Source organism: Dermacentor variabilis, chromosome 4 (genome assembly GCF_050947875.1).
Source record: "Dermacentor variabilis isolate Ectoservices chromosome 4, ASM5094787v1, whole genome shotgun sequence".
NCBI classification, from domain to species: Eukaryota; Metazoa; Arthropoda; class Arachnida; order Ixodida; family Ixodidae; genus Dermacentor; species Dermacentor variabilis.
Genome location: NC_134571.1, coordinates 144,652,953 through 144,666,645, shown reverse-complemented (window position 1 = coordinate 144,666,645; position 13,693 = coordinate 144,652,953). Strand labels below are relative to the sequence as shown.

At 41.6% G+C, this 13,693-nt stretch overlaps 1 protein-coding gene across 1 annotated transcript in view; it reads left to right on the top strand.

The window, feature by feature from the left end:
- LOC142579877 (MAM and LDL-receptor class A domain-containing protein 1-like) overlaps nucleotides 1-13,693 on the top strand; it is a 276,708-nt gene that overhangs the window by 171,396 nt on the left and 91,619 nt on the right. The window contains exons 39-42 of the mRNA XM_075690514.1: nucleotides 618-737; nucleotides 1,993-2,148; nucleotides 4,990-5,075; nucleotides 11,975-12,142. Of these exons, the coding sequence (XP_075546629.1) occupies nucleotides 618-737; nucleotides 1,993-2,148; nucleotides 4,990-5,075; nucleotides 11,975-12,142 (530 nt within the window). The remainder of the gene's footprint in view (nucleotides 1-617; nucleotides 738-1,992; nucleotides 2,149-4,989; nucleotides 5,076-11,974; nucleotides 12,143-13,693) is intronic.

Genomic DNA, 13,693 nt, shown 5'->3' with positions numbered 1-13,693 from the left:
ACTGTGCATGGGTTATATAGGTGGTTGTTTTCTGGAAATTAATTTGTTGAAGTTAAGACATCGTGTTGGTCGTCTCGTATTCTGTCCTTGTCCGCTGGTGCCTGGTATGCTTTCCAAGTGGTGTCCCGCTCTCGGCATTATCCCACTAGTTACTTATAAGGCGCACTATTGCGAATGCTGTAGTCACATGGCCATATATTTGACGTTTCTCTCACACCCGCTGGTGTGAGTGACAGATAAACCGAATTCAATTGATTCTGTAGGGCTACTGCAGTATTATTCCGTTATCCCATTATTCTTTCATTATTATTCGCATTATTCTGTAGTGGCTATTTGCAGGCGTACTCTACAGAAGCTTACTCTACGCATTTACACTTCCATTGCTTAATGCAAATATTTGGACATGCTCGCTTGTAAGAATAGCGGATATCGTGTGGAAGCTCTGATTTTCAAGTATTCTTCAGCGGGAATACTCAGGGAAATGTTCGGCATACAAGTGGCTGAAAGCTGAGGATTGCGGCAAGCATTTCCCAGTGTTAGCTCGTTATCAAGCTTTTCCTATAATTTATTGTAAACATATTTTTAGAAATGTAATAAATATGGTGTGCCATTTACAGCTAAGGTGGCGAACTGCACCGAATCCAAGTTTCATTGTGCGAACGGTGCCTGTGTGGATTCATACGAGCGCTGCAACTATGATGACGACTGTGGTGACAATAGTGACGAAGAGGACTGCGGTGAGTTCCACTGCCTTAATTTACGAATTGTTTCTGTGTGTACAGTATAACTGGAAGTACAAGGAAATGACCAGACCAACTGAAAGATTTTTTCGCTTACCATAGACAAACGAAATGAAGCTCTATTCGTGCTTTGTTAATGGAATCTGCTCGACGGTATGCAGATTGCATCTGCCAATAATTACGGGGGTAGGTAGGATCGACCGCTTTGTTTAAGATTGTAGCATAAGTGAAATAGCAGTTTGTATTAACTGACACTTTCCTCTTGACTGCATAAAAGTGGTTCACTGATCTTAGGTACAGGATAGTTGCGGACAAATATGAACAATAATAGTTTGACGGGGCGTCAAACAGATGAAAAGTGAAGCACGATTTAGGAACAGACTATTTACAGAGGTGGGCAAGATGGCTGAATAAGTGCAACGTCCCGAACATCGTCGCCTTCTTCGTTAGGCCAAGGAGGTGGCTCCTAACAATATTATTGTTGATCCTGCTCTAAACTTCAGTCATTATGGAATGTTTAGAGGTTATGTTGCATTGTAAAAACAAATCGCACGATAAATAACCTGGCTGGTGCATTAAGAAACGGTGCCACAGAAAGTGTGACCACTACAAGAACATGGCGCATACTGTGAATTATAGATACATAGGCAGCGCAATCTTTATGCCTTGGGTAAGCCACGCATAGCATTTTTAAGTGGCAATTACACCATGCTTCTAACAAGAAAGTAGGCCGTAATGTGCTGCCACACTCAATCGTCCTGAGTACTCGAGTAACACAGTGTACATGTGCAGCCGGCGTCACCCTCGCGTAAAGCATGAGAACGGCAGCATCCAGAGGCAACCAGCGACCTCTAACACCAGCTGCTGGGCACGTTTAGGCCCAGCAGCTACCGTTAGACGTCGCTGGTTTGCTCCTCAGAGCCCCGGATGCCGCCTTGTCCGCGCTCTACACAAGTGTCACGCCGACTGTACATTGATTTAGGCGTGTTGTAATAGCCTCCAAGTGGCAAGAATGAATATACACCACTCCACATTCGCATCTGCATGGAATACGTATTCGTTTGGGATGGTTGATCTGATCTCCAAGTTGAATCTTATTTAAAGGAGATGGCGTATTGCCACTTAGAAAATGTCCTGTGCTTTTAAGTTCGTCTCATTCTTGTGTAGAAGAAGCTGGCAACCAGGCTGGAAAGTGCCTACTTACCATTTAGTGGGTTCAGTAGAATGACCTGCAGAAATCATTTACTTCCAGCTGACCATCGACTTGGATGCAACTTCGACTCATCCTTCTGTGACTGGTTGCCACAAGTGCCGTCTGAAGGGAAAGTGAGGGGTTGGGAATTGGCTACACCTTCGTCACGCTTGTCAAGTGGCCCCACCAGGGATCATACAACAGGCACGCAAGCAGGTAAAGCTTCTATAATTATAGGAAATTGAATGCGTATTGTTTAGCAAAACGAACACTTGCGTAGGGGGAACGGGGATCAAAGAAAGAACCAGGGCAGAAGTAATACTATTGCGGATGCATAAACTTTCCATTCTCTCAGTCTCTGTTCGATGTCGTCGTCATCATCATCACCATCATCATCCTGGCTACGCCCACTGCAGGCCAAAGGCCTCTCCCACACTCCTCCAACTACCCCGATCATGTGCTAATTGTGTCCATGTTGTCCCTACAAATTTCTTAATCTCATCCGTCCACCTAACTTTCTGCCGCCCCCTGGTACGCTTCCCTTCTCTAGGAATATAGTCCGTAACCATTAATGACCACCGGTTATCTTCCCTGCCCATGCCCCCCCCCCCCCATTTCTTTTTCTTGATTTCAACTAAGATGTCATTAACGCGCGTTTGTTCCCTCAACCAATCCGCTCTTTTCTTATCCCTTAACGTTACACCCATCATTCTTCTTTCCATAGCTCGTTGCGTCGTCCTCAATTTAAGTAGAACCCTTTACGTAAGCCTCCAGGTTTCTGCCCCGTACGTGAGTACTGGTAAGACACAGATGTTATACACTTTTCTCTTGACGCATAATGGCAGCCTGCTGTTCATGATCTGAGAATGCCTGCCAAACGCACCGCAGGTCATTCTCATTCTTCTGATTATTTCAGCCTCATGATTCGGATCCGCGGTCACTACATGCGCTAAGTAGATGTGTTGCCTTACCACTTCCAGTGCCGCGCCACATATCGCAAACTGCTGTTCTCTTCTGAGGCTGTTAAACGTTACTTTCGTTTTCTGCAGATTAATTTTTAGACCCATCCTTCTGCTTTGCCTGTCCATGCCTGTGAGCATGCATTGCAATTAATCCCCTGAGTTACTAAGCAAGGCTATATCATCAGCGAATCGCAAGTTACTAAGGTATGCTTCGTTAACTCTTATCCCCAATTGTTCCCAATCCAGTACTCTGAATACCTCCTATAAACACGCTGTTAACAACATTGGAGAGATTGTTTGTCGCTATCTGACGTCCTTCATTAATGGGATTTTGTTGCTTTCTTTATGGAGGACTACGGTAGCTGTGTAGCCGCTATAGATATCCTTCAGTATTTTTACACACGGCTCGGCTACACCCGGGTTCCGTAATGCTTACATGAATGCTGAGGTTTCGACAGAATCAAAGGCTTTCTCGTAATCAATGAAAGCTATATGTAGGGGTTGGTTATATTCCACACATTTCTCTATCACCTGATTGATAGTGTGAATATGGTCTATTGTTGAGTAGCCTTTACGGAATCCTGCCTGGTCCTTTGGTTGACGGAAGTCTAAGGTGTGTCTGATTCTATTTGCAATTACCTTAGTAAATACTTTGTAGGCAACGGACAGTAAGCTGATCGGTCTATAATTTTTGAAGTCTTTGGCGTCCCCTTTCTTATGGATTAGGATTATGTTAGCGTTTTTCCAAGATTCCGGTACGCTCGAAGTCATGAGGCATTGCGTATACAGGGTAGCCCGTTTCTCTAGAACAATCTGCCCACCATCCTTCAACAAATCTGCTGCAACCTGAACCTCCCCAGCTGCTTTCCCGCTTTGCATAGCTCCCAAGGCTTTCTTTACTTCTTCCGGCGTTACTTGTGGGATGTCATATTCCTCTACATTATTCACTCAACTATTATCTTCGTGGGTGCCACTGGTACTGTATAAATCTCTATATAACTCCTCAGCCACTTGAACTATCTTATCCATATTAGTAATGATATTGTCGGCTTTGTCTCTTAACGCATACACCTGATTCTTGCGTATTCATAGTTTCTTCTTCAATGTACAAAATGAGTAATAAGGAAATAAGCTAACATTAAGAAGTAGAAACTCTCGGTCTCTACCCTGTAGGGTAAAGTGTTATAACGGCTATATCCCCCCCTTATTCGTTCTGTAGTAACTTTAACCATAAACCCTGTAGTTTAATTTTATTACACTTTAGAATACAATGAAGCTATTTAATTACAATAAATGTCGTTCGCAGTAGTTTCTACAGTCCTTGACGTAAAAGAAAAGCTCCTTGGAAAATTCTAAAGCAAGTCTTTAAATCTGATCCATATCTGCGTCCCAGACATCAGAACTTATTAAGAGTGGAATTTTACCTATTTTTCATCGAAAGTGGCTTGCCGGATACGGCACTGCGACAGCGGGAGAGAAAGCAACAACCCACGGACCACATGCAATCAAGCCATTGTCTTCGCATAGCGATCGTGACTGTGATGTCTGGGAGGAGGGTCAATGCCCAATAATTATAGGTAGCCTAGAGTGTGGATGTGCTGGAGGTAGTGTAGATTGATATTGAAAAACAAAACTTCCGCAAATATTTCTAGTAGGATCATCTAAAAACGAAACTTAATATTTGTTTTGTAGACAGGTTAGTGAACTTTCAAAAAACCACCTTAACTGCTTTTCACCACTTGCGCTTGAAGAATCTGGGATGTGTTCGGCATTTAGCTGCAAAATATTATGGGGTCACCAATAAAAATAACTTCCCTACATCAAAAGCGATAAACAGCAGTCAGTGTTTGGATTACATTCTTAGTTTAAATGTCGTGCTGAATGCTTCATAACGTGCGGCAAAAAAAAAGTAAACTGTTGTCACTTGCTTGCGAAGTCACATATGCGGGCGAGCATTGGAATTAAAAGGATAGTGGTTAGGGCTAGTTCGCGTGTCGTAATTACTGGAAAGAGCTGTCGACTTCTTTGACTGGTGATTTTTTGTGTATTTGACTATGGCTTCATATTTATGTGTGCTTTGTATATTGCCTTTCAGGAAAATTTATTGTCCTGCATTCAACTTTGTCACAGAAGAATGCCACAATCATCGGTCCAACTCTCCATAACGCGAAATTCTGTGCAGTAAGTGCGCACGTTGCTCCTTTAGACATTCAACTCAATTTTGAGCTTTTGTTATTGCTTGTTGCTTTCTATAATATAAACAGCGTTGGATGCTTATTATAGTAAAGCAGTGATATAGGATGATAAAGTCAAAATCAAGCGTTGCTCTTAGTATAGGAGTTTAACTACGACTCATATATTTGAATTCTTTTTTTACAAACCGACATTTCTTTGAATTCTCAACTGAATCATTTGCTGGACAATCAGCTATGATTATTATAATTGGTGTACACACATTTATGCTAAATTTACGAGCAGAAGTGAAGCGCAAACTGCGAAATGTAGGTGGCGTTGACAGCCGAGTTAAAAATCCCTCGCGAAATCATTTTCAAGCTTATAGCAATGGCACTGAAAAACGGCGAGAGCTTTCTTTTCAGTTAAAAATTTGCTTTGGTACCATCTTTCTTGAAACTAATGGCATCACGAGGGTACTGGAATTTTCACGCTAAGCTGATATTTTTGACGTGGCTGCGCACAAGGTCAGACATTCTACTATATTTGTAGCCATTATGTGTTCGACCATATTATATGGTATTCTGGCCTGGAATTGCTTCAATTGTGAGATATATAGAGGCTGGCAAGCATTATTAATAAACCTTAGAAGTTAACCGGCATATTCGCTACATAATAAGGTGATGACGATACAAGTCTAAAACTATGAGACTAAGTTCTATGCACTATGCACCATTCTATGCACCAGATTTTGGCGTACCGTTTCCCTTTCTTGTAATAAGAGATACACTAGGCTAGAGGCAGGAAAAAAATAGTAATAATGAATTATAGCTGAAATTTGTAACTTAGTTTGTTATTCTGGCTTTTATTCGAGGTCGCGTGTGTCTGTGTCTTTGCTGAGGCACCCAGTTAATTATATGGTTTTCGGAGATAAATATTACGTTTCAGACAGTGCCGAAACATTCGGAAAATGTTCGAAAGCAAAATATGCTCACAAGTTGCTCATGACTTAAATAATTGTGATTTAAAGGTCCGTTACCAGACCCAATTATAAACTTTGGTCGCATGGTGGAAGTTGCGAAGCACCTTGCTGAAAGAGTTTAACTGAAAAGGTATTGAAAAGAAATTCAGTGACACGAAATATAGATGCAAACTAAATGATAAAAGTCGTTTGTGCAAATAGCCTAGCCAACCATTCCCCAGCAGGGACATTCTTTCATTGCCTCTACAAGCGCCCTAGAGTGACATTCATACCTGGCTTCCTCATTTTTTTTTCATATCGCGGCTGAGGGAGAACTCGGCGAGTACGTTAGAATTCCCATCCCGTTTTTACTGCGACCACAGTCTCAAATTGAAATTGGTTCTGCTGTGTGGGTCATCGCGTCCTTTCTGTTACGCCGACGCTCATTATTGTTAGGTCTCTTTCCGAAATATGCTCAAAGAGCGCTACTGAAACAACTACACATAGATAAACAAATATATCGGCATCATTACAGAACCGCCATGACATTGTCGTGATGGCATCATTAGCATACCAATATCGTCATTATTTCACAATGACCATCGTTGTCACATAATTTTCGAAGATAAATATTACGTTTCAGACAGTACCAAAACATTCAGAAAATGTCCGAAAGAAAATATAGATGGCAAATTACATGCTACAAGTTGATTCTGCAAACAGGCTAGCTAACCATTCATCAGCAAAGGAATGATGAGCGGCTCACGGAATTCAACATGAACTAAACATCACCAGTTTCTTTTCATCGCTGGCAATATTACCCATCGTCGAATTATCTGCCTTATAAATCTTAAATTTAATGTGTAATACATACAAGTACCTAGGTGTTAATTTGCCGTGACATTTAACATGTTCTCTTCACGTAACGCACATTAGTAATGAAGATGACCGCGTTGTTGGCTATTTACATCGTAAACATTATCTAGCACTTCCTTCTCGCCTTGTCCCCTATCAGACATTAATCAGACTGAAGCTTGAATACGCATGTGCTGTTTGGGGCCATAAGCAGAGTAACCCTAATAAAGTGCTAGAATCTGTACAGAACTGTGCAGCCCTATTCATTATATCAGAATACTCATATCGTGCTAGTGTCGCCGAAATAAAATGTCGAGCAAACCTTGAAAGTCTTTCACCAAGCCACATAATAGCACGACTGTGCCTATCCAAGTGAAGCTTGTATACGCTAGCCTGCGCCGGCGATGTAATTATAAAAAAAAAAACCAGCTGCTCTTATAGCTGCGCAGGTACAGGGATATATATATATATATATATATATATATATATATATATATATATATATATATATATATATATATATAAACAAGCAATAGACCCGCTAAACGGGGCATCCTGCTGCGCCACCGCACTGTGGACGTCATTCTCTCCGTCAATAGGAGTTGTTTGGTTTGGTAAGATGGGAGAACCGGGTGTTTCTCGCGTCAGAACACTATCGGATCTGCGATGGGTCGGCCGCGCGTCGTGCGCTCGGCCGAAGACCAGGCGTCGCTTGATGAATGCCGCCGGGAACTCGCTCGACAAAAGGCTCGCCGTCGTCGGTCCGACCTCGCCGTGAGGGAGCGCTAAGTCGAGGCGTTACGACAACAAAGACACACGGATCCCGAGCTCAGTGTGCGCCAAGCCGATGTCAAACGTAACTGAAGAGATGTGGATACCGAGCTGAGGGAACGTGAAGCAGAAGGGCGTCGACAATGTTGTCTCAGAGAGGCGGTTCCCTGGGAAAACGCGTCCGATTTGGCCGTGTAATCTGTGCTTGTAAATTACCGCTAAGCAGGAACCACGTTCTTCAAGAACACCAACGAAAGCTTAACTTAAAGCGACTCGCACAGCGCAGGAGATCTGCAGATTTATTTTTTATAGGGTGTCTTAAACACAAAAGATATTGTGCACCAATGCAAGCATTATAAATATTTTGCATAACGCAACCAACCAGGCACGCATTGGTTTCCCGCCTCTGTCCTGAAGGATAGACGTGCGGGCCAACGTAGGACAAGCGTAGTAGGTTTGCGAGCCCCACGGGCTCTACTACTGGTCTAATTCAGTTTCCTTTGGTGTTCTCATATACGTATAGCGTGTGTCCGCCTAACACGACCCCTCGAATACAAGCTTTGTTGCCCGCGACAGGATTAAACAGTAAGTAAACGAAAAACTGGGAAACAAAAACAAGAATCGCTGCATGCTGAGCTGTCTAGAGTAGTGAAGCTAAAACTATATCGCATAGTAATCTAGAAAAGCACGAGTGGTGTCGCAAACTAGAGCGTTTTACCGCATGATAGGGTAAGCTTGTGGAAGCCATCGTTGCACGGCATATTATCCTGATCTCAAGAAAGGTGACTGGTGTCGCCCATATGGCTTCAGGCTGATGGCGCAGCTACCTCATTAAAACATTACCGTAGCTATTAGGTGTGAAAAGTGTATGTGTAGTCATGTGTGCGCTGTACATGTCCGTTGGCGCGTGAAGCCGGTGCATTGAAGGCCGTATTAAATTATGCGCACTTATTTGTACCTTACGGCCGGAACTGTTGATATAAAGAGCACTGCGTGCACTGCGGCACGCAGGTGCAGTACGGCATATCGAATTTCAGTAAAAGAAGGCCGGAGAAGCAGGATAAAACAAATAAGCAGGTAGGGAGGTCTTGATAATACCGGCTACATCAGCACGTCTGTGTTCATCTCTCACAATAGCGGCCGAAAACCAGCTTCGGTTGACTGCAGTGCCTGTAGGTACTGCAGGATTGTTGGCTTTATGCAAATCCACCATGTAACATAACATGCTACAGCTAATGCAGTAGAACGCGCGGCGTAGTGACCACAGTTATAATTGTGTTAACATGCACCAGACACATCTACCTAGCTAATCCCAACATTGAGGTATTGCAACCACCTCTAAATCACGCAATTTGCTTGAGCCCATTTTGCAACATAGCGTGTGCACCGCACACTCGTCAAATGTCGTCACCTTTGCTGTGGTGTGCTTCTCTATATGTCATTTGGAACAAACGAACGCGGGCAAAACACTAAAAAGGCAAACAAAAATGGAATGGTATAATGTTGCGTTCACGCTTAAGATGTTTTATTGCGATAACTAGAAACTTGATCTACTCACTGTAATGAATATACGGTGTCGTTTTTAATTCGAAATAAATAAACAGACATTCGATAGAGCGTATAAGACATGTCGGCCTGTTTATCTGGGTTACATGAAGATGCCGTCAGTGTCTGAGCACCAATTGCAACGTCGATGTTGCAAATGAAAAGGATCAATAACTAAATGTTTTTTGCCAACCGTACAACATATACTCCAATGGTGAAGCTGCAGATGCTTCGATATCTGCTAAAAAAGTGCGCTGACGTTGGGGTTAAGATCAGGCCTAACTGCGCGATTCACGTTTTGGGAAACGGTTAGGTGGAGCGCCGTTGTATTTGTAGCGTACTTTAAAGGCTCTATGTCTCTAAAATCGGGCTAAATTCACAATTTCTGCTAAGCACGCATGATTTCACTGCTGCTTGGCTTTCGTTGTCCTATTGCAACATGTGTGCTGAAGTCAGTGATTGAAAAGTGAATTAATTAATATTTTTCAGCTAGAGACTTGAACATTGTGATTCTTGCGAAGGTAAGACTCATGTGTTCCATAAAGGTGCCTGAAAAGGCAGAAAAACGCAAAATTTTATCGGGAAATCTAAAAAAATGTATTTGAAGTAGGAAGCGCAAGAAAAAAAAGGGACAGATACTATATTACTACACTAACCTAATTTGCTACGGCTGGTTGTCCACTCTGTGGTACTTACCTCTCTGCTTGCTCCACTGAGGAGGCATGTACTAATAAAAACAATGAAACCATGAAGGAAATATATAGTAAACAATTGCTCTGCACAAGATCATATGAGTGTATCGTGCTTCTTAATAGTATAACTTTTTCTAGCCGGTATCAAAACTGTTTTACAACTGATGGAACAAGAATGGAATGGATAATCATTTAGAAGCCGGCATTTCATTCTACACGCAGAGTGTTTGTGTTCGCCGCAACATTTTTACCTGTAATGTACAGGCTGCCCAATGAGTGCGAAATGTGATACCTCAAGCTCAGCTTTCCAAGTCATACTTAGCACAAATATGCTTAACTAAACAACTGCCAGGATAATACATAAAGTACTTAAATAGGGGGTCGACTGTTGCCACGCTTACTTGGCTATTTACGGAAAACAGGGCTGACTCGACATTTTCGCCATTTCTCTCGCATTAGGCAGATTCAACAACACATTTTAAGGGCAGAATTCAGAAAGCATGACGGCTTATTGGCACTTTATATTATCCGGAGCATTGTTCAACTTCACCCTTAACACATTTGCAGGAATGAAAATATCGTGATCAATAAAGGATGAGAAGCTGCGCATTTCAGGGCTAGTGAAATGACGCTTATTGTGAATAGAGATTGCGCGGTTAAGGCTGCACTTAATTGAGCACTTCATTACTAGGAGCATTGCTAACTTCAGTCTTCACACATTTGCAGCAATCAAAATTTCGTTATAAATATAGAATGAGAAGTTTGTGGGCCAGTGAAAAGACGCTTATTACGAATAAAGTTTGCGTGGTTAAAGGCTGTACTTATTAGAGCAATTCACTACTATATACTAACTGTACTTGTGTGTGGATTCTTGTTTTTCCGCCATACTAAGACACAGTTCCACCAAGGTCAATTCTTCAACTTTATGGTTGGCTCGTGCTCTTATTTATACATAGTGGTTATGTATAAGTTGTAGAGTATTTCTTTTAATTGCCTGTGGCAGATGGAATATTTACAGTCCTTGAGCTGGAATGTTAAAAATGCGAATGTTACTTGCGCGAGAAATAAAACAAATAATCAAATAAATGAGAAAAATATCATTAAATACCTTCCTAATTATTTGCGTTTTGACACATATGCAATTTGCGAATTGTAGCCGCTGAGTTTGCAAAGCATATGTGCTTGGAACAATTGTTGAGGATGGCGTGAGTTTCGAGATATATGGCATTAAACTTACGATAAAACACATTATTTTTCCATTATCTTTTTTTTTCAAGAAAACGCTATTTTCTGTATTGAAGCCCTAATGTAAATCGAACACACGTGTATTTCTTCACACACTTTGAGAATCAATATCTCGAAACTGGTAGAATCCTGAACATTATTTCAAAGTGGATTTCGCCTTACAAGGTGACCGGCTACAATGAGTAAATTGCGGTATGTACTCTAAGGTAATTGACCGACAAGTTAATGAGTAAAATTTGAATATTTAGGCAATTATGTGCGCCTCTTTCAATTATCCATCTCAGGAAGCATGATTAGGCTCTCACAGGCGGTTTTTCAAAAGTTCGGTAAAACCTAAATATGATAACCGCGTAAGACGGAGAATTTGAACGTTCGACATAAAATCAAGGCGCGCACATACTTAGACACTGTGTCAATAACATATATACCATTTATGTAGGAATTGTGTGGCTTTTAAGGATATATTGATTGCCTTGATTTTATAAACTGCATGTTTTCAATCGCGAAGTGGTTGCTAATTTTTTATATATATTGAAATTAGGCATTTTTTTCTTTCTCTGTTTCTAATTTTCTTTTCTGATTCCCTTATAATTTTTATTCAATTTCATTGGCACATCAGTCTTTGTATAAGTGCGCAATGTTTTCAGTATTCGTTTGCAAAACGCCGACAGAGAGATGTTGAACTAAAGGCTGATGTCGAAATATACACAGTGACAACCAAATTATTGATAGTGACCAAAACATCACAGCAAGGTGAGCTTGCTCATCATATGGAAAAATTGTTTCACTGAAGATTGCTACTGGTCAGTACAGCTCGCTGTTTTTTGTGCATGTTTTAGATTACATTCTTCTACACTGTCCAAGGCGAGAGCAAACCAAAGCTATCGCTGAATGTGCGCACAACTAAAAATGGGCCTTGGAAACGTGTGTGGGCCCAGCCTCATCCTACCCAATTCTGGCACTTCGTTCCTGAGACTGTATTTTTCACGGAGAAGGAGCCATACCAGGTAAGGCCACCACCAGTTTGTTCATATTGCTACTTATTGTCCACACATTGCCAACATTCAGTCAGCCTTGGTTGTCTGCACCCTTTCCCCTTTCCCAACGCCAAGTACCAGGTAAAAACATTGATTCAGGCCGACCTCTCACCTTTTATATCATGATAAATACCTCTCTCTAGCCATGGTTGCGCACAGGTAACATTAAACTTTTGCGTTCTATGTTAGCTCCGCACTAAAATTGTACTGGACGTTTTACACTGGTAATGAGTTTTTCCAGTTCACCGTATTGTTCATTCATTAACTTGTAGTCCTCGACTTTGATGCTGCCACTCTTAGAGAGATCTGACCACTTTTATATAGGCGGTGAATACCTTTCCTCCGCTCATAAGCTCCAATCCTGACTACTTTCATTATCGGTGTTGCTTTCATTAACATTTCTATGCGGCAATGTCAGCGCATTTTCTCTTTTAATACTGGAGTGTCATTTCAACCTTTGTGAGTGCAGCTGATTAGTATACAGCGTTGACTAAGTGCTATTCAGCAAGTATCTTCCCTACACCACCACTTTATTCAGCTTCAGTCCATAACAAAACACGCTTGTGCACACATTTGTATTAGTCAACTAGATTGAAAGTGGTGGGAGAAAATGGTTTTGCCTATATGAAAGTGGCGATCGTTCTTCCTTTACTGTTCTATCAGAGTGATTTTTGTTGTACGAAACAAAAAGTTGTGTGTACACAGCCATGCGAGTTAAATTCAAAAGCGTGCTGCCGCATGTAGCAAAGCGGGTTTCGCAAACTGCAGCACGAGCGTTGAGCAATGTGAGATGCTTACTTCAAGGGAGATAGCATGGGCCGTTGTTGCAACTAAAGGCGTTCAAACGGTTTTACAGGCAACAAAACTCAAAAGATCGTATACTTGTTCTCTCTTGTCAGTGATGAAATTCAGGGAGCTAAGCAGGGGGAGGCTAATAAGATGAGGAAGCAAAGAACACAAAATATTAAGCGTTAACATCAAGCTTTATTGCAGAGAGCCCATTAGGGTGAGTTGGCTAGCTACCATGCTAAAGTTGTTACCCTCCAGCTACTGGAAGCTGCGCAAAAAAGTTTCTCTAAAGATCATTAGCTGCGAAATAATTTTGAACGAGGGCAATTGTAATTGAAAGAAAGTGACGCAATTCATTTATAACGCATAGGCTTTGTAGTCCTTTTGAGTGACGATCGTGTGATACGACCAAAGAAGCATTTGTGAGGCGTCACCTTCAGTGATTGCCTTCTGTTCACTTTACTTGGCGAAGTAGATTCATATGGGACAGCGCATAACTCCAAACCACATTGTGCTGCTTTTCAAAAGTCATATTGAAATCATAGCGGCAAGAAAGAAAAGAGTTGGACACGCCTCTTCTAAACATTGGCGTTGTAGCTAACTCACATTATATTGTTGAAGCCACTCGCACTAACTTGAAAAACTTTACACATGCAGTGCTTCCTCTTATTGATAGTGTTTTCTTAGAGCTTGAAGAGGTGCGCAATTACGCATACGTATGCTACAATGTCT